This window comes from Staurois parvus, unplaced genomic scaffold, assembly GCF_062004578.1.
Source record: "Staurois parvus isolate SC_StPar_1 unplaced genomic scaffold, SC_StPar_1.0 ptg000422l, whole genome shotgun sequence".
NCBI lineage: Eukaryota > Metazoa > Chordata > Amphibia > Anura > Ranidae > Staurois > Staurois parvus.
The window spans coordinates 8812009-8837968 of record NW_028318218.1 but is presented as its reverse complement, the minus strand read 5'-3'; the positions used below and the strand labels follow the sequence as shown (position 1 = coordinate 8837968).

General features: G+C 44.0%; 1 protein-coding gene across 1 annotated transcript in view; it reads left to right on the top strand.

The window, feature by feature from the left end:
* Window positions 1-1120: 1120 nt before the first annotated feature.
* Window positions 1121-25960, top strand: part of FAIM2 (Fas apoptotic inhibitory molecule 2) — a 43274-nt gene continuing 18434 nt past the window's right edge. The window contains exons 1-8 of the mRNA XM_089687307.1: window positions 1121-1276; window positions 10569-10740; window positions 12988-13091; window positions 13294-13358; window positions 15219-15272; window positions 19045-19095; window positions 20768-20807; window positions 24261-24298. Of these exons, the coding sequence (XP_089543433.1) occupies window positions 1262-1276; window positions 10569-10740; window positions 12988-13091; window positions 13294-13358; window positions 15219-15272; window positions 19045-19095; window positions 20768-20807; window positions 24261-24298 (539 nt within the window). The 5' untranslated portion in view covers window positions 1121-1261. The remainder of the gene's footprint in view (window positions 1277-10568; window positions 10741-12987; window positions 13092-13293; window positions 13359-15218; window positions 15273-19044; window positions 19096-20767; window positions 20808-24260; window positions 24299-25960) is intronic.

Genomic DNA, 25960 nt, shown 5'->3' with positions numbered 1-25960 from the left:
TACTCATCCCTCCTCTCTGACAATCAGGATTCTAGCTAACCATAGATAACTAGGAGGGTGCTACACTCACCTACCTGCCTGAGGTAAGGGCAGATGGATTCCAGGAAATACATTTGACATGAATCATTTACTGTTACTCAAGTTGGCCATGGTTTGAAATACTGGGGGGGGGGGGGGGTTCAAAGTGATTCTTCATCGAAATAAAGCAAGGAGACATGGGTGAATGGGGGGGTTGCATTGAATATCAAAAATAAATTAAATAGCATTTTCAGTTTGTGGTGCTCAGATACAGTTAAAGCGGAGCACCACCCAAAAGGGAAGTTCCGCTTTAAGGACTGCTCCCCGTTAAGGATTAGCACCTTTGGGGAGCGGGGGGGAGCGGGTACCCGAATTTGACAGGTACCCACTCCCACTTCCTGGCCGATCACCTAGGCGATCGGAAACGGAAGGTGTCCTTTTTCCCTCCCTCCCTGTAGTCTTTTGGGACACGTGACAGGTCCCAGAAGACTACAGGACCATTCATGAAGTGCAGCGGTACTCGTGCATGCGCAGTGGGTACCCGGCTGTGAAGCCGCAAGCTATCACAGCCGGGTGCCAACACTGAAGATGCCGGCCTCTTGGAATACAGGACGGTCGGTGAAACGGGCTGCGGGGGACACACCACGGGACCGAGGGACATGTAAGTGACTGTTTTTTTAAAATTCAGCAGCTACATTTTTTGACTTTTATATTTTGACAGGGTGAGTGGAACTCCACTTTAAGTTCTGCCACTGCATATAAGCGTATTGCTGTCATAAGGAAGCCAAATAACAAAACATGCCTCCATCTATGCATCTAATAAACAGCAATCATTTCACTGGTTATGCAAATGTAATCATCTACAAACATGAGCATCTATACTAAAAATGATGTAAAATTATTTAGAAAAACGCAGTTTCACATACAAATACTACGTTTTGGGTTTTTTTTCATTCAATATCCTGTATTTTACGTTGCTTTTCATTTTTTTTCCTTACTCCCAGATATGACATCACTACTCTTTCTAAGCATAGTTTTTTCTAGCAATTGTCAGTGCATGCATGTGATTTGTGTCTCCCCGTCATGTCCTCCCCAGTCACACTGCTCCACCTCCTGGATTGCAGAGGGATGGTACAGTCCTGCAGACTGCTGGATGGTACTGGAATGTAAAGCATCATCTCTGCCCTTCCAGTCCTGTGCCTGTCCGGAGACCTGAGAGCAAGCACAGCGCAGCATCACCAGCATGACCCAAGGAAAGGTAATCCTATTCATCAATGGAAAACCAGCAAGGAAAACACATCTATACATCTTAAACAGCTAGCTGTCCCATAATAATCAATGACCTAGAAACACGTTATGTAAGCCTCTGCCTGCACTGTTATATATATATATGTATATTTCCTACATGTTATGTAACATCAAATATCAAATCATTTAATGCCAGGACACAGTGCAGGTCAGCGTAAAGACGGTCGGTAATTCCAAGACTTTATTTATTCCATAAGGCAGCACCTTCCACGTACAGGTAACTTAAGAGGGGAGTGATGCCATGAATAATGTAATGTGCGTTCACTTTCAGGACGCTGAAATCAGCCGGCATCAGAGTCTATCAATACTGCGTCACACACATTACAATGCAGGCAATTAGGCAGAATGGGAGCACAGGCTCGCTCTGCCAAGGCACAGTATAGTGCAGGATTTAACCCCTTTACTGCTGCACCCACCACAGCCAGGCATAAGACATCTTGAAGGAAGTGCTAAAGCCAGAAAAGTAAAACAACTTTACATATGAATACTTTAGACACGCAGATGGTAAAAAAAATATAAAAATACAATAATTATTTTTATTTATTACAGGTATTTATATAGTGTTTGCAATTTATACAGCGATTTACATAGTCTACAGTTTTTGCCCCCAAGAGCTGACAATTTAAGGGCGCTATCTCACATGCATATACTATATATATATATATATATATATATATACGCAACGGCCAATTTATACAGGAGTCAATTAACCTACCAGAATGTCTTTGGAGTGTGGCCGGAAGCCCACAAAAACACAGGAAGAACATGCAAACTCCATGCAGGTAGTGTGCTGACTGCGATACGAACCGGGGACCCCAGTGCTGCTAACTGCTAAGCTAATAACTTTCATTTTAAAACTGTAATAGCTGTCACTTTTGAGTTTCAAGTAGGGTAGGAGCTATACCCATGAGGGTTGGGGTAGGAGCAGTGCAAGAAATGTCTAAAAGGAATTATAATGGAAAAATAAAGTCATTTTTATACTATCCACTTTAAGACCAAGCCTTTTCTGACACTTTTTGTTTACATGTAAAAATCAGTATTTTTTTTTTTTTACTAGAAAATTACTTAGAACCCCCCAGACATTAAATATTTTCTTAAAGCAGAGGCCCTAGAGAATAAAATGGTGGGTGTCACACTGTATTTGTGCAGCGGTTTTTCAAATGCAAATTTTTTTGGGATAAAAATATACACTTTTTTAATTTAAATGCACAGAAACACAATATAATACCCAATTGTTTTCTAAAATATAAATAAATAAATGTTATGCCAAGTAAATAGACACCAAACATATGATGCTTTAAAATTGCGTACGCCCGTGCAATGGCCACAAATGACAGAAATTTTATTATGCAACATTTAAGAGCCTTTACAGTTTACCACATTACATTTACACAGGAGGTCTGGTGCTAGAGTTACTGCCATCGTTCTAATGTTCACAGTGATACCTCACATGTGGTGTGCGATTGCTGTTTACGTATGCATGTGGGACTGACACGTGCATTCACCTTTGCATGCGAGCACGGGGTGGCAGGATGCTCTAAAACATTTTTTTATTTTTTTTTTACACTGTCCCTTTAATTAATTTGTTCTTTTAAATCACGTTTATTGTTATTACAGGCAACATAAATATCCCCTGTGATAGCAACAGGCAGTGACAGGTACTCTTTACTGAGAAATCTGGGGTCTGTTAGACCCTAGATCTCTCCTCTGCCCTTCACAGCATCTAATCACACCAAAATCAGTGCGATGGTTAGTGAGAGAAGGCCTCTATTAGATTGGTGATTAGTGGGAGAAGGCCTCTGTTAGACTGATGGTTAGTGGGAGAAGGCCTCTATTAGACTGATGGTTAGTGGGAGAAGGCCTCTGTTAGACTGATGGTTAGTGGGAGAAGACCTCTGTTAGATTGGTAATTAGTGGGAGAAGACCTCTGTTAGACTGATGGTTAGTGGGAGAAGACCTCTGTTAGATTGGTAATTAGTGGGAGAAGGCCTCTGTTAGACTGATGGTTAGTGGGAGAAGACCTCTGTTAGATTGGTAATTAGTGGGAGAAGGCCTCTGTTAGACTGATTTTTGATTGAAAAGATACTTTTATTGCAGAAGCATCAAAAACAACATGTTACGTGTAATCGGGGTACATCTCACCCTGTACTGCGACGCAGCGCACCACATTGCAATACAGTTCCAAGCATACGATAAATACATTCAGAAATAAATACATTCGCTCAGCGGTATGATGCCTGACGTGATGTGCGCGGAGGATGAATCCCCCGGACCACCACGTCCTGCATGACGCCGCTTACCCCAAAAACTGTAGCATCCTAATACAATATACATTTCCTAGTCACTATGTCATGCAGAAAAACGATAAACTGAAAATCACGATTCACAATAGGCATCGGGTGTGCGGGGGGGGGGGGGGAAGGGGAGGGGGAAACACAGGCCCGAAGCTTTATTGAAAAGACAAAGACACGCAAGGGGGAGTAGGGGGAAGGGGGAAATCTTCAGACGTCCTCTTCCTCCTTAAAGTCCATCAAGGAATAGTCTCTGAGCAGACTGAGGATCAGTCTGCGGCAGTCCTCAATGGACATCCTCTCCCGCTGGTGGATGAGGCGCTTCCTGGCGCACCATAAAGCGTCCTTAAAGCAACACAGCACCCTCCAGGCGCTGTCAATGTCCTCCAGAGAGAAAGTTCCACAGAACAGTCCATTCAACACCCCAAAGTGAGTGATGGCTGTCTGTGGCACAAAGTCCTTGAGTTCAGGTTCCAGGGCCCCCAACAGGGCCTGAGCAAATGAGCACTCCCAGAAAACGTGGTAAGACGTTTCCTCATGGATGATGCAGAAGGGGCAGTGTCTGTATCTGCTCAGGTTCCTGGCATGCATAAATGTCCTGAGAGGCAACCCCCCTTGGATTGCCATCCATGCCAGGTCTTTGTGCCTGTTGGTAAGAATGTTGGAAGAAACATTCCTCCAGACCACCTTGCAGGTGTCTGAAGGCAGGCCTGGAACCGACTCCAAAATGTCGCTGGCTCGGATGAGCTTGTAGATTGTCTTTGGCTTCCACAAGTCAGGCTTGACTCCCTGCAGCCCTTGCTCCCTGATGAACTTGAAGGTGTCCAAGTAGTACCAAGGAGTGTCCCAGTTGTAGGGGATGGAACTATCCCAAGTGTCCCACCCCAGGGACCTCCAGAGAGGCAACAGGAAGAAGCGAGACATTGCGTTCCCGCCAGAGTCCATAGTCCGTCTTGGCAAAGTTCTGTTAGACTGATGGTTAGTGGGAGAAGGCCTTTGTTAGACTGATGGTTAGTGGGAGAAGGCCTCTTTTAGACTGGTGGTTAGTGGGAGAAGGCCTTTGTTAGGCTGGTGGTTAGTGGGAGAAGGCCTCTGTTAGATTGGTGACTAGTGGGAGAAGGCCTCTGTTAGATTGGTAATTAGTGGGAGAAGGCCTCTGACCACTGGTGGTAAGTGGAAGGAATGCTTCTTATAAATAAAGGGAGAATGTGTCGCGCTCCACCGTGAATGTATATATACTGTGCCAATCTATAAACACACAATATATCATATATTAAATAAAAAAATGCAATATGTGCCAAGTAAAAAGATAATAAATTATATAAAAATGTGTCACTCTATAAAATGCCAAAATATAAATATAGCTGAAATAGTGCAAATTACATATGAATAAATATAATAAGTCAATTAAATATAAGACAATCTTTAGCGTCCACTCTGTGATTTTACATAAACTTGCTGTGCAGGTGAATGTGAAGTATCACTCTTGCTGTGCTCAGAAAATTTGTATGCGCTCACCTCACTTGTTGCCAAACTATTCAGTCAGGCAAATATCGCTTTTTGTCCAAAAAGGACCTGATGGTATTTTCAATGCTGAGATGAAGTTTCCAAGATCAGATGGAAAGGACTGTACTGTCACCCTTCTTCCTCTGGGGGTCTCCTACCATCTCCTTCCTAGCCACACTGTGCCTCAGTGAATGAATGAGAAATTACTCTCCTTATTATGCTGGGATCTGTGTACTGCCTCCACCTCTCCGTGTATCACGATTCCATGAAAAAGAATAACTACATGGTGCCTTATCCTTTGATTTAAGTGCTTTATTGTTATGCTTTAAACTGCACACTCACATAAAACAGATAAAAAACACGCTGCATTTGTAGCCTCAGTGTGTGCACTTTATCACACTGTCTGTACTCGCCGTGATCAGTAGTATTGCGTTGTGACGTCAGATCCCCTCCCCTACGCGTTACGCCACCGGGTCACGTGGCTTCATCAGGGAGATTCGATTGGAATGCTTCTTGCATTGGTAGTCAGTGGGAAGAATACCTCATTACAAATAGCAAAAAAGGTCTTTGGTATCAGAGGGCACAGTCAGTAGTTACTTATCATACAGTAAGATATAGTTTATTTGTAGGGTAGAGTGGCACTTCCTCCGTGTTCCCCTCCTCGTTGGGCGCCAACTATGGGCCACATATGAGGCCTACCCTGGGATAGGTTCTTTGGGCTCTGGGTGGGTCACTCGCCTTGCCCATGAGGTACCTTTATTGTGCCATGCTTATCAATACCCTGAGACAAGGCAAAGGCCGCTTTCAGGGATAACCCAACCCCCAACTCGAAGATAGGCTTACACCGTGTACACTTGAACGATAAACTGTCCTCCTATTAGCCCTCTTGTCCTCGTGTCAATGTACACTTTCACTGAGATTTGTTGCAGGAGAAACACGGTGAGCTGATGACCTCTCCACCTGTGTAGCGTATCTCTGTTACCAAACACCCAGTAACGGAATGAGGCCCTACCAAACACCTAGCACGGGCTCCATACATGCTCTGCATCAACTTTTTCTCTTCCATACCTGTGGACAGGCTGAGAACCTCTGTGGCGCTGATCTGCTCCCATTGCTATGGGAGATGGAGAGTGTGCCGACAACAGCTCTCTCGCTGCAAGAGGCTGTCCCACCTGTCACAGGATCTTTGTTAAACCTCTGCTACAGCAGGAAACCATTTGCTGTCTTCATACTCCAATGTGCTTTACTGACTCACCCTGTAGACTATATGTGGTGCCAGTTACTTGCATTACACCTCTTTAGTAATTTCAGACCAGGCAATGGCAAAGTTTCAAGAGGTTTACTGAAAACTCTTAGAGTGGCAGAACAAAGTGCACAGTCTTTTCGTGACATCCCTAATCTCTAATTTTGGTTTATGGCTGCCCCAGCATACCTGCACAAGTAAGAGTCCATACTAGGCTGAGACAACGGGCAGGCTTGCTCTCCAAGGAGGAACTGCTCCGCCTTCCTTCTTTGTAAGCAGCTGGAGATTATATGCTGTGGCTTGTCTGTGCCTTATTTCCAATGCAGATTGTGTGTCTGGGCAGAGTCTTCCCCCCTTGTATTATCAGCAGAGGAAGAGAGGCAGAGCTCAAGAGAAAGTGCAGGAAAACAGGTTAGCTGTTCCCTTTGGCTGGGGCAGCAGCTGTCTCTCTAACCATCTACCAGCTTACATATTGCTAAAGAAACCCCTGAAAAAATTTGGAGAAACCTTAGGGTTCCACAGATCCCTGGATGAGAAGGTTGGTCTCCACACTTACAGTATGTTTCTATTGCAGCTTCACCACACAACATGTTTATCTGTGCACATTGCTGTACAACTGAAGAACTTCTCCCACACAGTATGATTCACACTCATGAGACACAAAATGATTTCAACAAAATCTCTGTTGTATTTGTACAGAAAACGCAATCAGTTTAAAAGAGAAGTATGTTTTTTTTTGTTTAAATCATACTGACGTAGGTGGATGCAACATCCATCCGATCTGTGCCCTAAGGGTGAGAACTGAGGGATCAAGCACTGCAGGTTGCTCAGTTCTCCTCGCCGTTCTGAGCAGAGAGCGGTAACTGTCAGTCACTGCTGTCTGCTCAGCCCCCCACCACCACCCCAACACTCACCAGAGCGCTTGGCTGTGGAGGGAGCAGAAGCAACTGACTCGGGCTTCAGTTACTTGCTGGGAGGCTGAGCCAAGTGCTGGTCCAGTCTCCTTGGTGGATCCTGACCATATGGTTGTGATCCTTGACTTCAGTCCACAGCAGGCTTTAGCCCACTGTCAGCTGAAAACAGGTCAAAGAAGTACAAAACGAACTGCACTCCTGTGATCCAAAAGGAAAGTACAGCCAAATGTGCTTTGGCTGTACTTCTCCTTTAAGGGGGCTTTTCAATTTTACTCCCCTCCACTGTCCCATCCATGCTGAAAAAAAAAACAGTTTTGATCAGTTTTTCAGGAAATTAGGCAATAATACTCTAAAAAGTAGTAATAGTAGTATTCTCGAAACTCCTTCAGTACTGAACGCATCTTGTGTTACTTAAGAATCTAATAGACAGGTGCTAAAACCATTTTACTATATATCTACTCTTGCATTCTGTGTTATATATAATAAATCCTGTATAATAATAATATTTCTGTGGAGGGCACAGACAGGGGGGGGGGGGGTCAGTAAAAACATATGGTTGAGTGGTCTTTTTACTGCCCAACCGATCATTCCCACTTAAACTGCAAGTCATTGGAAAGGGATGTAAACATACCATGGCTGCGATGCCTTGCTTCATGTCCTCTGCAAGGACTCATTCAACCGAGCGGTGCCCTCTGAAGGGTGATCTGCTATGGTTCGCTTTTTAGAGGGCATTTGACAGGCGGTGAGGAGGCAATACGTCGCACCTGCATCACCTGATTTAACCCTATAAATGCCACACTACCACACCACAGTCGCATACATTGCGGAGCGGTTGTGGTGTGGCCCCATAAACCTGCATTAGTCATGTTCAACGCCCACCAGAAGCAATATGCTGGTAATTTTTGCTGTGGCCAAGAAGCACAGTATCACAGCTGCAGCGGGAGTTCAACTATAAACAGCTGCATGTCAGCAGCAGTAAAGACAGGTGTTTGACCCACAATTTTACTGCCCCCCCCCCAGTCACACGTGAACAAAAGCCGAGAATTATCGCCCCGTCATGCTCAGTGGGGCATTATTGCCAGCTGGATGTCATCCATTCACCTGACTAGGGCTGTGTTGCAACTGCCTCACAACTGTGCACCGGGTTTGTAGGGGTTGAAACAGAGGTCTCCTCACTGCCTGTCAAATTCCTTCGGAAGAGAGACCCACCACAGATCACTTTTGAGAAGGCTAATGGTAGTGTAAAATAGATTTTAGAGGTATTATTTAATTAATTATGTTATTATGTATTTTATATATTTTTTATAATGCATAATATTATATTATAATTTATCATTTATTTATGCTCTAGACAGCTCTAAGGGAGCATGTGCTCAGGCTTCTCCTAGCTCTGCCGAGAAAGGCTGTGGATGCTTACTCTGTAAGGTTACAGGCAGGGGCGGACTGACCATTTGGAAACTCGGGCACTGCCCGAGGGCCCGGGGGTCAGTAGGGGCCCTATGAGATGCCCCTGGTACCGTTTTCATAGGCTTTTTTGAGTTTGGGTAAGGACACAGGGGCCCCATGATCCCCAACTGCCCGGGGGGCCCCATGAGTTGTCAGTCCGCCCCTGGTTACAGGTGCTTTTGTGAACAGATGCTGAGCATACTAAGCAGCAATATATATGACAAGGATATTATGGGGTGGATTGCAAGTGCAGTTGCTTTTATTTACCTTAGTATATGTAGTAGGGTAAAGATTCACTTTATAAAGAATACCCAGTCAGGTGCCAGGAAAATGAAAAAAAAACAGCACTTTGCTTGTACATGATTGGATGATGGAAATCAGCAAAGCTTTACCACATTTACTAAGCTCTGGGAAAATTGGGTGCAACTGCACATAAAGAATGTACACTATATTGCCAAACGTATTGGGACCAACCTCCAAATCATTGGATTCATGTGTTCAAATCACCTCCATGGCCACAGGTGTATAACATCAAGCACCTAGGCATGCAGACTGCTTCTACAAGCGTTTGTGAAAGAATGGGTCGCTCTCAGGAGCTCAGTGAATTGAAGCGTGGTACCGTGATAGGTTGCCACCTGTGCTATAAGTCCATAAGTGAAATTTCCTTGCTACTAAATATTCCACAGTCAACTGTTAGTGGTTTTATAACAAAGTGGAAGCAGCTGGGAACAGCAGCAATTCAGCCATGAAGTGGTAGGCCACGTAAAATGACAAAGCAGGGTCAGGGCATGCTGAAGCGCACAGTGCGCAGAAGTCACCAACTGTCTGCAGAGTCAATAGCTAAAGACCTCCAAACTTCATGTGGCCTTCAGATTAGCACAACAGTGTGTAGAGAGCTTCATGGAATGAGTTTCCATGGCCAAGCAGCTGCATCCAAGCCTTACATCACCAAGTGCAATGCAAAGCGTCGGATGCAGTGGTGTAAAGCACGCTGCCACTGGACTCTAGAGCAGTGGGGATGTGTTCTCTGGAGTGACCAATCACACTTCTCTGTCTGGCAACCCGATGGACGGGTCTGGCAGTTGCCAGGAGAACAGTACTTGCCTGACTGTATTGTGCCAAGTGTAAAGTTTGGTGGAGGGGGGATTACGGTGTGGGGTTAATTTTCAGGACTTGGGCTTGGCCCCCTAGTTCCAGTAAAGGGAACTCTTAAGGCGTCTGCATACCATAACATTTTGGACAGTTTCATGCTCCCAACTTTGTGGGAACAGTTTGGGGATGGCTCCTTCCTGCTCCAACATGACTGCACCAGTGCACAAAGCAAGGTCCATAAAGACATGGATGAGTGAGTTTGGGGTGGAGGAACTTGACTGGCCTGCACAGAGTCCTGACCTCAACCCGATAGAACACCTTTGGGATGAATTAGAGCGGAGACTGTGAGCCAGGCCTTCTCGTCCGACATCAGTGCCTGACCTCACAAATGCACTTCTGGAAGAATGATCAAACATTCCCATAGACACACTCCTACACCTTGTGGACAGCCTTCCCAGAAGAGTTGAAGCTGTTATAGCTGCAAAGGGCGGGCCAACTCAATATTGAACCCTACGGACTAAGATAGTGTATATGACAAGGATAGGGCAATACAGGATGGGTATGTATAAGGTGCACTCAGATCATATTGTGAGGGTATTGATGCAAAATAACATCACAGTTTTAAATTAGGATCAGTACATTTTTTGCAGGGGTTTTAAACATTTCTACAGGTATTTTCTGAATGAAGGAAATGAATGAATTAAATTATTACTTCTTTCTTATCTACGTTGTATATTATGTTTTTTATAGGTCACTGTTAGTAACAAAAGTGCGGAGAATGGAGGGGGGAATGGAAATAACACCGTCCATCCCTCTGCACCCCCTTCTTATGAGGAGGCCACGGCAGAAGACGGAAAGAAGGCCAATTATCTTCACACCTCTCCATCCAACGTATACCCCAGCTGGACACAAGAAGATGCAGGTAAGCTTTATGATGGGTTTCACCAGCACAGATAACAGTTGAGCTCTTACCCAGCAGTAGATAGTAAAATATCAACATCTTTCACATTGGATATTAAAAAGTCTGTATCAGAATAATAAAACACGATGAGTAATAAATATAATTTATATTGTTGATGATTTTATCCAGCTATGATCAACACAGGTAATCCCTGGCTGTGTGAACAGTCATGAATAGCTGTGGCTGTCATTGCATGGATGGGCTCAGCAGCCAAACTACTTGCACACATCTGTCAATTCCAACCGCTGGAAACCACAGATTTGTGCCACTGAAAAGTGTAGCATGTGTGATCTCCCATGCAATAGAGCCTTAGAATGCTTAAAGCATATATAAACTCAAAACCTAAAAACAATATATTACAGATTACCAATCACTAGATGTGTTCTGCCTGTATTCAATTTTATTTTTCATCTCTACTCAATGGTCTGACTAGTAATACGCTTCCTGTCTAAGGCTGGCCATACACTATACCAGTGGTCTCCAAACTGCGGCCCAGGGTCGAATGTGGCCCTCTGCTTGGCTTTAGCCAGTCCTCAGGGCACTATTCCTCCCACTGACACCAATAATAGAGCATAATTCCTGTCAATTATACAGAAAAGAGTGCACTATTCCTACCACTGACCCCAATTATGGAGCACAATTCCGCCCACTGACACCAATAATGGGGTACGATTTCTCCCACTGACACCAATAATGGGGTACGATTTCTCCCACTGACACCAATGATGGGGCACTATTCCCTCCATTGACACTAACAATGGGGCACTATTCCTCCCACTGACACCTATAATAGGGCATTATTCCTTCAACTGATACCAACAATAGGACGCTATTTCTCCCACTGATATCAATGATAGGGCACTGACACCAATGATAGGGCAATATTCCTCCCACTGACACCAATGATAGGACACTATTCTTCCCACTGATACCAATGATAGGGCACTATTATTCCCACTGACACCAATGGTGGGGCACTATTCTTCCCACTAACATCAATGATGGAGCACTATTCCTCCCAGTGATACCAATGATGGGGCACTATTCCTCCCACTGACACCAATGATAGGGCACTATTCCTCCCACTGACACCAATGATAGGACACTACTTCTCCCACTAATACTAATGATAGGGCATTATTCCTCCCACTGACACCAATGGTGGGGCACTATTCTTCCCACTGACATCAATGATGGGGCACTATTCCTCGCACTGACACCAATGATGGGGCACTATTCCTCGCACTGACACCAATGATGGGGCACTATTCCTCCCACTGACACCAATGATGGGGCACTATTCCTTCAGCTGATACCAACAGTAGGGCACTATTCCTCCCACTGACACCAATGATGGGGTATTGCTTACTTCCATGGACACCAGGGCATTTTTTACTCCAACTTGGCCTCCTCGAAGTTCGAAGGACAGTAAACTGACCCTTTGTTTAGAAAGTTTGGAGACCTCTGCACTATACAGTTTAATTGTACAATCTCCTTTAAATCTGCCATCAACTTTGTGGTGCAAGAGCCTACCTAACATGTTACTAATTGAATAGAACTCTTAGGTTTGTCCTCATATGACAGTTTTAGGCAGGTCATACATTATGCAATTTTCTTTCCTGCAGCCACAGGTTGCCAGAAAAAAAAAATGCTTGTTTCCATTATCAATACAGTCAGTGTTAATGGGGGAATCCCTCCTGCAGCACTCTTGTATTCTGTTGGCAGGGAGCCTTCCCGGCCAGAAGAATACAATGATCACTGCTAGTGGCTATAGCCACCGATAGTGATCATTTGGGAAAAAGCTGACAGGCTGGTTGTACTGAAGTCGGTTGATGGATCGATGTCAGTACAACCAGCCTGCCCATAGATGGATGGAATCTCGGCTAGTCACTTGTAAACTGGCTGATATTTAATCCATCTATGGCCAGCTTTAGTAATGCTAAAGAAAATTGTACACTCAGATTGTATAGTATATGGCCAGCCTAATGGTAGCTATGATCACTGCTCTACTGTATCTATGAAGAAGCAAAGTAGTCATCCTTGGAGAGGAGCACTGTCAACCTGTGGAAATGTTGGTGTTATATGAACTAATAGATTTAGATGGACTTTACGTAAATGACTAATAAATTAACCACTTACCCTCCAGAAGATTTATCCCCTCCCTCTGCATACCACCAGTGGGCTGCTGACCAGCCTTCTCTGTTGCAGGGAACAGCCCCGGCTACGGTAGTGGAGCCTATTCTGGAGACACCGAGATGCTGACATCAATGAGCTGGGAGGATGACCGAGTGCGCAGGTCATTTATTCGAAAGGTACGTGGGAGTGTCAGGCCACTATAATGTAAGACAAGTGTAAATGCCTTTATACTGTAAATATTTCAGATCAGTGCGAGCGAGTACCAAGAGCTGAGCTGTGAGAACAGAAAGACATTGTTCTCTCCGGAGAGTGATATCACTGACGATAAAAGGGACATTTCTACTGTCTGCAATACTCTTCATATTTTCTCTTTTCCAGGTCTATTCAATCCTTTCACTTCAGCTTTTAGTCACTGTCTCCATTGTGGCACTCTTTACCTTCTGGTGAGTTATTCCTTAATATCTATTATCAACAGGATTTGACACAAGAATTCATATTGTACATGACAACACAATTCACTAAGTACATTTTCACTTATCTGAATAATCCGTGTGGAAAACAGGTTAAAAGTGCATGATGGCAGTTCTCTTTACGATCTAGACCAGTAGTCTCCAAACAGCTGTCCTTTGCTTGCCTTTATCAAACCCTTGGGGCAATATAAGATACTATTACTCTTACTGGCACCAACAATGGGGAATAATTCCCGCCACTCATACCATCAATAGGGTATTATTCTTCCAACTCATACAAGTGGTGGGGCACTATTCCTTCCATTAATACCATTGAAGGGGTACTATTCTTCCTACTCATATTAATGAGAGGGCATTTTTGCTCCCACTGATACCTTTGATGGGGCACTATTCCTCCCATTGATACCAATGATGGGGTACTATTCCTCCCACTAATACTAATGATAGAGTACTGTTCCTCCCACTCATACCAGTGGTGGGGCACTATTCCTCTGAATAATACCAACAATGAGGCACTAGTCCTCCCACTGACACCTATAATAGGGCATTATTCCTTCAGCTGATACCAACAATGGGGCACTAGTCCTCCCACTGATACCAATGATAGGACACTATTCCTTCCATTGATGGGGTACTATTCTTACCACTCATGCCAATGATGAGATGCTATTCCTCCCACTAATACCAGTGATGGGGCCCTATTCCTCCCACTTATACAAATGATGGGGCACTACTCCTCCTATTGATACCATTGGGGTACTATTCTTCCCACTCATACCAATGATGGGGCACTATTCCTCTCATTCATATCAGTGGTAGGGCACTATTCCTTCCATTGATACCAATGATAGGGTACTATTCATCCCACTAATAAAAATGATTGGGCCCTAGTCCTCCCACTCATTCCACTGATGGGGCACTACTCCTCCTATTGATACCATTTATGGGGTTCTATTCTTCCCACTCACACCATTGATTGGGTACTATTCCTCCTATTAATACCAATAATGGGGCACTATTTCTCCCAGTCATACCAATGATGGGGCACTATTCTTCCCATTGATATCATTGATGGAGTACTATTCCTACCACTAATACCAATGATGGGGCACTATTCTTCCCATTGATATCATTGATGGAGTACTATTCCTACCACTAATACCAATGATGGGGCACTGTTCCTCCCCAGTCATACCAATGGTGGGACAATATTTCTCCCATTGATACCATTGGAGTACTATTCTTCCCACTAATACCAATGATAGGACACTATTCCTCCCACTAATACCAATGATAGGGCACTATTCCTCCAACTAATACCCATGATGGGGCACTATTCCTCCTAGTCATACCAATGATGGGGCAATATTCCTCCCATTGATACCACTGTTGAAGTACTATTCCTCCCACTAATACTCTCCACTCATACCAGTGGTGTGGCAATATTCCTCCCATTAATACCATTGATGGAGCACTATTCCTCTCACTAATACCAATGATGGGGCACTATTCCTCCCACTAATACCAATGATGGGGCACTATTCCTTCCACTAATACCAATGATGGTGTACTATTCCTCCCAGTCATACCAATGATGGGATACTGTTTTTCCCAATCATGCTAATTATGGGGTACTATTCCTAGCTGCTGTACACAGAATATACATTACTGCACTGCAAAGTTAATAGTTTCATATTCCAATGGTATTTTGTATTTCACAGATTTCACTGTTTTTTATTAATACACTAAAACAGACAGTTTGTATGTGGTCTGAACTGTATCTGGCAGCAGTAATATCACACGAGAAATAAAAACCTGTCATTTGCCTTTCAGTGATCCAGTTAAAGAATATGTCCAGGCAAACCCAGGCTGGTATTGGGCTTCCTAGTGAGTATTTATATATTTAGGTACCATCATTTTTTTTACAGCTACTTTACCTTCTTTATTGTGTTTTCAGATATCAGGGCCCATTCACATTTGTGTTTTTATGTATTTCTTTATTTCTGATGAGTTAATAAACAAACAAAATAAAATAAAATATTTATCTGTTATATAATCAGGTAAATAGAAAATATTGTGTATGCATATTTTATGGCTTTTATATTCAGCGGATGGAGCTCTAGGCTCTTTTTCATATATATATATATATATATATATATATATATATATATACAGTCATGGCCGAAATTGTTGGCACCCTTGATATTTTTCCTGAAAATCAAGTATTTCACACAAAAAAGGTATTGCATTAACACATGTTTTGCTATACACATGTTTATTCCCTTTGTATGTATTGGAACAAATATAAAACAGAGGCAGAAAAGCAAATATGACATAATGTCACACAAAACCCCAAAAATGGGCTGGACAAAAGTATTGGCACCCTTAACTTAATATTTGGTTGCACACCCTTTGGAAAACATAACTGAAATCAGTCGCTTCCTATAACCATCAATAAGCTTCTGACACCTCTCACCCGGAATTTTGGACCACTCTTCCTTTGCAAACAGCTCCAGGTCTCTCTTATTGGAAGGACACCTTTTCCCAACAGCAATTTTAAGATCTCTCCACAGGTGTTCAATGGGATTTAGATCTGGGCTCATTGCTGGCCACTTCAGAACTCTCCAGCGCTTCTTTGCCATCCATTTCTGAGTGCTTTTTGACGTATGTTTGGGGTCATTGTCCTGCTGGAAGACCCAGGATCTTGGACGCAAACCCAGCTTTCTGACACTGGGCCCTACAGTGCGACCCAAAATCCTTTGGTAATCCTCAGATTTCATGATGCCTTGCACACAGTCAAGGCACCCAGTGCCAGAGGCAGCAAAACAACCCCAAAACATCATTGAACCTCCACCATATTTTACCGTAGGTACTGTGTTTTGTTCTTTGTAGGCCTCATTCCGTTTTCGGTAAACAGTAGAATGATGTGCTTTACCGAAAAGCTCTATCTTGGTCTCATCTGTCCACAAGACGTTTTCCCAGAAGGCTTTTGGCTTACTCAAGTACATTTTGGCAAACTGTAGTCTTGCTTTTTTATGTCTCTGTGTCAGCAGTGGGGTCCTCCTGGGTCTCCTGCCATAGCGTTTCATTTCATTTAAATGTCGACGGATAGTTCGCGCTGACACTGATGCTCCCTGAGCCTGCAGGACAGCTTGAATGTCTTTGGAACATGTTTGGGGCTGCTTATCCACCATCCGGACTATTCTGCGTTGCAATCTTTCATCAATTTTCCTCATCCGTCCACGACCAGGGAGATTAGCTACAGTGCCATGGGTTGCAAACTTCTTGATAATGTTGCGCACTGTGGACAAAGGCAAATCTAGTTCTCTGGAGATGGACTTGTAACCTTGAGATTGTTGATATTTTGCCACAATTTTGGTTCTCAGGTCCTCAGACAGTTCTCGTCTCCTCTTTCTGTTGTCCATGCTTAGTGTGGCACAGACAGACACACAATGCAAAGGTTAAGTGAACGTCTCTCCTTTTTATCTGCTTTCAGGTGTGATTTCTATATTGCCCACACCTGTTACTTGCCCCAGGTGAGTTTACAGGAGCATCACATGCTTGTAACATTCTTATTTATCCGCAGTTGTGAAAGGGTGCCAATACTTTTGTCCAGCCCATTTTTGGAGGTTTGTGTGACATTATGTCGAATTTGCTTTCTTTCCTCCCTTTTTTTGTTTTGTCCCAATACACACAAAGGGAATAAACATGTGTATAGCAAAACATGTGTTAATGCAATACGTTTCGTGAGAAATACATGATTTCCTGGAAAAATATCAAGGGTGCCAACAATTTCGGCCATGACTGTATATATATATATACATATATATATAATATGTTTATGCCTCATTAAAAAAAGGCCTGTTTCCAGAGCCCAGTACCTTAGGCTGAAATTTTCAACCAACACCAAATGACCTAAGCTTCATTTACATTTGCTTTTACTTTACACTGAACCTCAACTTCCCAGATTGACCTAACATGGCAGCTGGACAAGGTGTATGACATGATACAGGACACATGCTACTGCTGTGATGCTTTTGTTATCTTGGCATTCAAAGGCCAGTACCATTGACAGATGTGGCCCATTCATGTGACTGTAAAATGCCCTGTGTAATGCAAGCAAGTGCAGAATGATGCTGCAGTCTTTCAAGGGTTAAAACAGGTGGTGAGTAGGCCAAATATCACCTCTCAGCCATCTGTCAAGTGCCCTCTGTAAAATGATCAACTGAAGATCGCTTTTCAGAGGGGCGGTGAACACCACGACAAGTGTAGATGAAGCCCTATTAGCAGGAAATCATCAGCATCAGACGATAGTTTCAGGACTCTTTGTTATGTTCTATGCGAAATTCAGAAGTAGAGAAACAAGAGTTTAGGGTATTCCCTTCAAAACAGGGCAGCTTTGCACACCCAAATGTATGTAAGCGCTCTATATGTACTTTTTACACATCCACCATTCATCAGTATGGGGGCATTAAGCACACCTAATCTAAAGCATACAGAATTTAAAAATAAAATACCCCAATGCTCAGAAGCCTAATCTCTCTGTGTACTTTAGGTGCAGTTTGTCCATGCTATTACATGTATGAATATGACACGCCACTGTAAGTAGGCCCTCATATTCATCTTTTTGGCAATCGTCTTCTATTTGCTGGACTCATTTGATCCTTTTGATGTTGCTAGTCAGACACGCTTAGCTGACTGTTGGTGTGTTTTCACTCTTCCCCCCATTTTTCCTTTGGAAGAGACTCACACATGGCCATCTCAGGTGGTATCTGTCCTCAGTCCTATGTCTCCTATTAGGGGGATTCACTCTCTGTTTGTTTTGGTGCCCGTTGTCAATAGGACTAAAAACGAGGGAAAATGCAAAATTGTGAATTGTCACCAGAACAGGAATACATGGGAAATCTTACAATGGGGATACTTGTTACGGTGACAACTGTATCAACTGCATTGATTTGGAGAGATTTCCTCTCACTTCCCATTTTGTTTACAAGACAGAAAGTAAAGGGAAATTATGCAAAGAGACACAAAAAAAAAAAAACTTTCTTCACTCCTAAATGGAAAAAATTTTGGCTTGGTTATACTTTAAAGGGTTAAAAGGTGAAATATCTCCAAATATGCTGGTCACCCCTCCAGACCCTGCTGCACATAGCAGCTGTGATTCCCTGTGTTGCCAGTGTAGCAGTCCATACACCACAGTACACAATATGATGAGTATCCACAATAATGCTCACAATGGCAAATGCGTAGTGGTCAGTGCAGCAACGTGACCGTGCTGACCAATGGGAAGTGCATCTGAGGCTTCTTCTTCTACACAGGAATGAAGCACATCTTATCGCTCAGTGTGGTCACATGGTCATGCTGATTGCCAATTCGAGCATTATGATGGATACTCACTTCAGGGCTGTGTATTGTGGTGTGCAGTTTATGGACCAGTACACTGGCAGCACAAGACATCACGACCACTATGTGCATTGGGGTCCAGGGAGGTAGCCAAGATATGTGCAGTTAGCTTACACATTAATTTTTTTGTGGAAAAGTGAACTTACCCGTTCAGGGTAAAAAAGTACCCTCGTTATATTAAAAAATGGTTTCCTTGGTCTTAAATATATGAAAAGGCATCCCTACAACTAACCTCCTGTTGGTTTTGCTTTGACAGCATTGTTTTCTTCACAACATACTTGGTTCTGGCCTGCTGCAGCGGACCAAGGTGAGACCCAGCTCATTGATATTATCTGTCGTTAAAAGGGCAACTTTGTGATTTTCATACAGTAGCAATACATGTTCAATCGAAGATTTGAAGCAGACTTGAAACAGAAGTGAGCACAGAGGCAGTAGGTGGGGATCACTGGGGAATTAATGGGTCAGCGGAGGTGGCGCTTGTTATAGGTACTCTCACTTTGCCCTGGATGGCTGCAGTGTCTTTTAAAGATGGCAGTCACCCATTTACTAATAATCTTGTCACTGCACGGTCTTTCTATTCCTCAGCTTGAACAGACATGAACAGACACTTTGGCTGATAACTTTATCCTCAAAGATGTTTGAGATCCCATTTGTGATCACCCATTGGGCACCAGGCAATGATCATTCATGTGGGTACTGAATAGTGTATGTATACATTACAAACAATGCAGATAAAGCAAAGTTCTTTCAAATGGCGGTTGGCACAGTGGCTTAGTGGTTATCATGTCTGCCTTGCAATAATTGGGTCATGGGTTTGATTCCTGACCATGGCGCCTCCTGCATGGAGTTTGCATGTTCTCCCTGTGCTTGCGTGGGTTTCCTCCAGGTGCTCCAGTTTCCTCCCACACTCTAAAGACATGCTGGTAGGTTAATTGGATCCTGTCTAAGTTGGCCCTAATATATGAATGTAAGTTAGGGACCTTAGATTGTACACCCCTTGAGGGTTAGGGACTGATGTGAATGTATAATATATATGTAAAGTGCTGCGTAAATTGACAGCGCTATATAAGTACCTGAAAAAAATAAATGGACATTTGCCCATGCCCATACAAAGAGACATTATTGGCCACACAGGGTACACCAGTGTTCCATGCAGACAGTCCTGCTAATGCCTTTTGTGATGCAGCGCCTGCACAGACATAGCCATTGGTTCCAATCTGACAATCTTGTGGGTGTGTGTCTCTGAACACATTGGGGGTTATTTACTAAAATCGTAAAATACAAAATCTGGTGCAACTCTGCATAGAAACCAAACAGCTTCCAGGTTTTATTGCTAAAGCTTAATTGAACAAGCGGAAGTTGAAGCTGATTGGCTACCATACACACCTACACCAGATTCTGAGTGCCCCAGTTTTAGTAAATCTCCCCTATTGTGTGAGGCCTTAAATTTAGTAATAATCCATAGAGATCAAACATTAGTTTACTGACATCCAATGACAAGAAGAAAACAGGAGGCGCCAATCTAAGTGCAGTAGTAAATGCTGTATTTAATGTTACTACTGCACTTAGATTGGCGCCTCCTGTTTTCTTCTTTCTTGTCTTTGCATGCAGAGTCGGCTTTGCTCTTTAGGATGGCTGTCACTAATTCACGCTAATTTACACTTAGTGTCCCAGAGACTCTATAAAGACTTGGTTATGGTATATTCATGGACATTATATGATATTTATAACAGTGTTAAGTTCCCACGCTTGTCCCAATATGGAGTCATACGTTATGTGCCTTGTGTACATCTGATATCCTGTTTATTTCCTGTACTACTAATTTGCAATAACTTACCTCTGTGCACCAGAAATTCTTTCTTATTGTATATTTACTGACATCCAATGACTGAAGTCTGAGTTCTGATATTACATTGCCTCGTCCTGATACAGTACTTGCTATAAAGTTTATCTCATTGTACATTTTATTTTTTTTGCAGGAGGTATTTCCCGTGGAACCTCATTCTGCTGTGTATCTTTGTAAGTGCCGAGACCATAAAAGAACAGTTCTCTAATCAGACTAATAGTAAAACCAACCAACATACAGGGTGCGAGAGCTGAATATGCATATATATGTACATACACTGTAAAGGGGATATCCTGCAATACACATGTAATTATATACTGTTTGTATAGTAAAGGCTTTTAAATTTGTAGCAGTCATTCACATTCAACTAGACCTGTTTAGCAATATTGACATTGTGTCCCTACTCATCTGAGAGGCATCCTTAGCTCAAGTGAGTGTGGTTACATACCCCAGAGTTTACACTCATGTGGGTCACCAGTAAGAAAAAATGGCGGGCAGGTCCCCTCACAATCCAAAGGGATTTTTGGTCTGGTATGGATCTGGGGGGGACCCCACACTGATTTAAAAAAACAAATGGTCTGCAGTTCCCTTTAATATCCATACCAGACCCCTAGGGGTTGAGGGTGACCCCCTCGCTGCATCTGAAAAAATACTGCATGCGATACCGCCAGAAAAACCCTGGTGATAAATATTGCATCTTTTTTAACTTTCTGTTGTGTTTGTGAATTGGACTTAACAGCTTACTGCATGTTTTCGTGTTTTTTTACGGTACTTACCAACACATTTTAAATTTTGCATTAAATACCACAGAATTATTTCTTCTTTTTTTTTTTTGTGAATTGGACATATTGTTACTGCATGCAATCATTTATGCAAATGAGTTATGTGACAGTGTTATTGCATGCGGTAAACTTTAGTGAATTGACCTCATAAAGTCTTGAGATAAGTGTTTTTTGTTTTAGAGCCATGGCTGAAGCTGCGAACTGTTGTCAAGTCAGTGGGGTACACAAACACTGGTTGTGGTGGTCGTACAATACACTGCGTTCCAGGGCGGGCTGACAACTCATGGGGCCCCCGGGCAATAGGGGATCATGGGGCCGCTGTGTCCTTGGCCAAACTCAAAAAAGCCTATGAAAAAGGTACCAGGGGCATCTCATGGGGCCCCCCTACTGACCCCGGGCCCTCGGGCAGTGCCCAAGTTTCAAAATGGTCAGGCCGCCCCTGCTGCGTTCACATCTTTAATTTCTACTGAGTTGAACACAGCAGCATTGTATTCTATGGGTTCATGTGCACAGGTGTGCAAAGCTCCATAATCTAGAGCTGTGTTCAGCTGCGTAAAAAAAAACTATGAAAAATCTGCATCCACAGTTCTGCATATGGAATTTATTTTTCAAGGCAAATGTACTCTATTAGAGTGACCTTCCTCTTAGCAGTGAGGGACACCAGACAGCAGGAGCCACCCACATCCTATCAATAGTGCCAGTAGAGTATACACTATATGCATGTAAACTGGGGATCAGCAACCAGTAGATCGCGGCCGGGTGACTGGTAGATCTTGGTCTGTGCTTGCTGACCCACCATCCCAGAGCATCAAATGGAGTGCAAGGCAGAGGGACTACTTGTAAAGTTGGAGCTGTAGTAGGGAGCAAGTGCTGCATAAGCCAATGCCTTCTCTGTAAAAAAAAGAAACGCAACTCAAATGTCCAAAATGCAAGGGCTCATTCACAAGTGCAGCAGGCAGTTCTGCTCCTCTGAAAAGCGATCCAAGTGTGTGTTTGACACATGGTGAGGATGCGATATGTTTCCTCCTAACCACCTGATTCAAACCCATGATTGCTGGGCAATGCACGTGAATGTGACACAGAAGTACTCTTTGTTCTTTGACTTCTCCCATGTTGTTCAGGTAGGTCTCCGCCTATCTTAAGTTGCCTACCCCTGGTGTAAACATTAACACAAATGTGATGTGTACAGTTAGTGGTGTATTTAGATTTTGTGCTGCCCTAGGCAACACAAAAATTGTGCCCCCCCCCCAATGAGAGAGCAAGAGAGTTCAATGAGTGTGTGTATATATGATTTTCTCTCTATCTCAACCCCCCTCCCTCTTTCCCTCCCACCCTCTCTCTCTCCCCCCTCTCTCTCCCCCCCCCCCTCTCTCTCTCTCTCCTACTAGCACATATTCCCCCCACTCCCCCTAGCAAATACCACCCCCCTTCCCCAAATCCACATTACACTAACTAGAAAAAGTGGAAAGGAAAGAGCCAGGAAGAGGTGATTTGTGTTGTATTCTCTGGGCTCTCTCTCCTGTCGTCAACGCAGCACATAGATAGATCGTATTTGGGCTGTAAACACACACACAGTATGATTACTGCCCCTACCTCCTCCAAGGGCTGCTCATCTCCAGGCAGTAGGAAATGTGGGTAGGTGGTGGTAATCATAGTGTGTGTGTAGTCCCATACGATCTATCAGTGATCATGTCTCATGTGCTGCATGGACGACAGGAGGGAGAGCCCAGAGAACACAACACAGCTCACCTCCTCCTGACTCTTTCCTCTCCCCCACTTCTCCTATCCCTGCTCCAGGCTTTCCCCTGGTCCCAGCTCTGAGTGCGGGTGGGGGAAGGAGCTCAGCAGCCAATCAGGAAAACCAGGGCACACCCTCAATCCTGCCAAGTTTGTCTCTCCCTCCAGCAGCAGAAAGCTGGCGGGAGGGAGAGGGGGAGAAACTGGCTTTCAGCTTCTTGATGGAAAGATACACAGGGCATCGTTCTGCAACTGCTCTCCCCCACCACACCGATCTTCCTTCTGTCTGGGCCACCTACAGGAGTACCGATGGTACCCCTCAGATGGCAGCCCTGCGTGACTCACCAGGTCCGTCGCTGTTCACCAGGTCCCTTCTTCCGTGCTGCCCTCCTAAACATTGCTGCCCTAGGCAAACGCCTTGTTTGCCTCATGGTAAATACACAGCTGTGTACAGTGTATGGACAATATTTTATGTAGGATCCTGCTGTTGACGAGATCCTATGTAAAAATCAAACACCACATGTACATGGGCTCTCAAGATTGAACATGGCATTATCAGCCAGCGTTGGGAGACAAGGGAAATACTTGATACTTCCAGCTATGGTGGAACATGTGACTCATTCCAAGTGCAGCACTGAACCAATCATCATTGTCAAACTTGGACTACATGGTTTTGCTTGTAGCTTACAAAGGTTTCATTTTATTAGAGTAGCATAGGTAAATTATCCAAGGCTTGTCTGTTGCTGCTGTAGACAAAACCCATCACTCAGTCTTAAGCAATACAATGGGGTTGATATACTAAAGACAAATAGACTTCCCACATTGCAAAGTGCAGTTGATCCAAAGCTTAGTAAATGAGGTAAAGCTTCACTTTGCAAAGAATACCCAATCACAAGCAATAAAAAAAGCAATTTTGCTTGCACAGTGGATGATTGAAGTTATCAGAGCTTCTGCTCATTTACTAAGCTCTGGAGTAACTGCTCCTGCATTGTACAACTGCATTTTGCAAACTGCACAGTCTATAATAAATCAACCAAACCCAATACATTCTCGATCCAATATTGTATTATGTCATCTTACATGATGATTTTTTTTTTATTTCTCTAGACACTTTCCATGTCATATGTTACTGGAATGCTCTCCAGGTAAGAGGATACTGTCTAACAATTTTATATTGACCACCCCAGCTTTGTGACTAAAGAAAGAGGGACAGCATTTAGCACAAACTATGTAGGCAAATGGCACACCCTTGCCACACTTTCAATTATGTAGACCAGGGCTTACAATTTCGAGTCTAGACCTACTAGCCAGGCACAAATCTTACTCTCCACCAGTTGCCCCACCCAACCTTGCCCAGGTCCGCCTCCACCCCTACCCTGTCCCCCAACCTCACCCCCAGCCCTGCCCCAACCACACTCCCTTAAAGCTTATGAAATTACATTTTTCTTTAGAATAAAGAGGCCAAAATATAAAAAAACTGCAATTATAACATAGCTTTATTATGTCAATTTAAACATATCAGCAATAGCTTAATAGCAATAGGGTGCAATTACAGCCAATAAGGAGAGAGAGGGGCGGTGACGAGCTGCGGCTCTGCATGTGAATTGATATGCAGAGCAGCGGCTTGTGTGCCCCATAGCAAGCTGCTTGCTCTGGGGACAGTCAGAGGAGGGAGGGGCCAGGAGCGCAGGCGGGGGACCCAAGAAGAGGAGGATCGGGGCTGCTCTGTGCAAAACCACTGCACACAGCAGGTAAGTATAGACATGTTTGGTTTTTTTTCTTATTCAAAATAAAATTGCATTTAAAATCACTTGAACCTCTGACAGGGGCAGCTTAGCCACACTCTGAAAAGCAATCCACCATGGATCACTTTTCAGAGCAATGAGATAGTGTGAACCTACCCTAAATGTGTGGAGATCTTTGCAAAATCAGTTTACAAACTTCAGAATAATAGGAGCAGAGTTGGAATGGCTGAATTCCAGTGTGGAAATCAATGTATGCTGTGAGGCCAGACCACAGAAGCCAAGAGTTACCCCACAGAGATGAAGGCAGCGCCCCTGTCAGAGCCCCTCTCACCTGCACTAAGTCAGGCCCAGGACACTCCATGCAGGCAGGTGACCTGCCCCCAATCCCATGCCCTGTCCGCTGACACCCTGTTACTGCTGTTGTCGTGCTAAGGCTCCCCCGGGCCTCTCCTCTGGAGCTCAGACATGTCGCTGTGTGTGGTGATGAGGGCTCCGGATTAGCAGCAGGTAAATAGATGGAGGGATCAGTGGGGAGGGGGCGGGTCCCGGCACTCCCGGAAGAAGTGTGGGCTCCTCTACTCCCTACCAAGGCACACCAAGGGCTTCACTGCTAGCGCAGGCTGTCCTGGAGGCGACGGTGAGCTGTACCTTCCCCTCCTCTCCCCTCTGACAGCAGGGCGGGGTGGGGCGAGCTCAGTGAGAAAGGGCCACTGTCCATTCACATCGTACTGGGAGTGGCCGTGTGCGGACCGCACCCCCGCACCTGCCTCGGGACGCGACTGCTCGCCACACAAGGATTTCCCCTCGCATTTGGCGAGCGTGCAAGCGGCTTTTTCAAGCCCTGATGTAGACCACAGAGAATTATGCCAAAAATGACTAATCAAACCCACAAGTGCCTTTTTCACCACTACATTCCCTTTATACTGGCTTTTCAAAATAACAAATGCAATAATTTAGAGGCTGGATGAAGGGTTGGTGCAGTATAACAATTAAACCACAAGTGGACTTCAAAACTTTAAAAACAGACGGGCTCTTTATTGCAGAAGCGACAAACTATGCCAA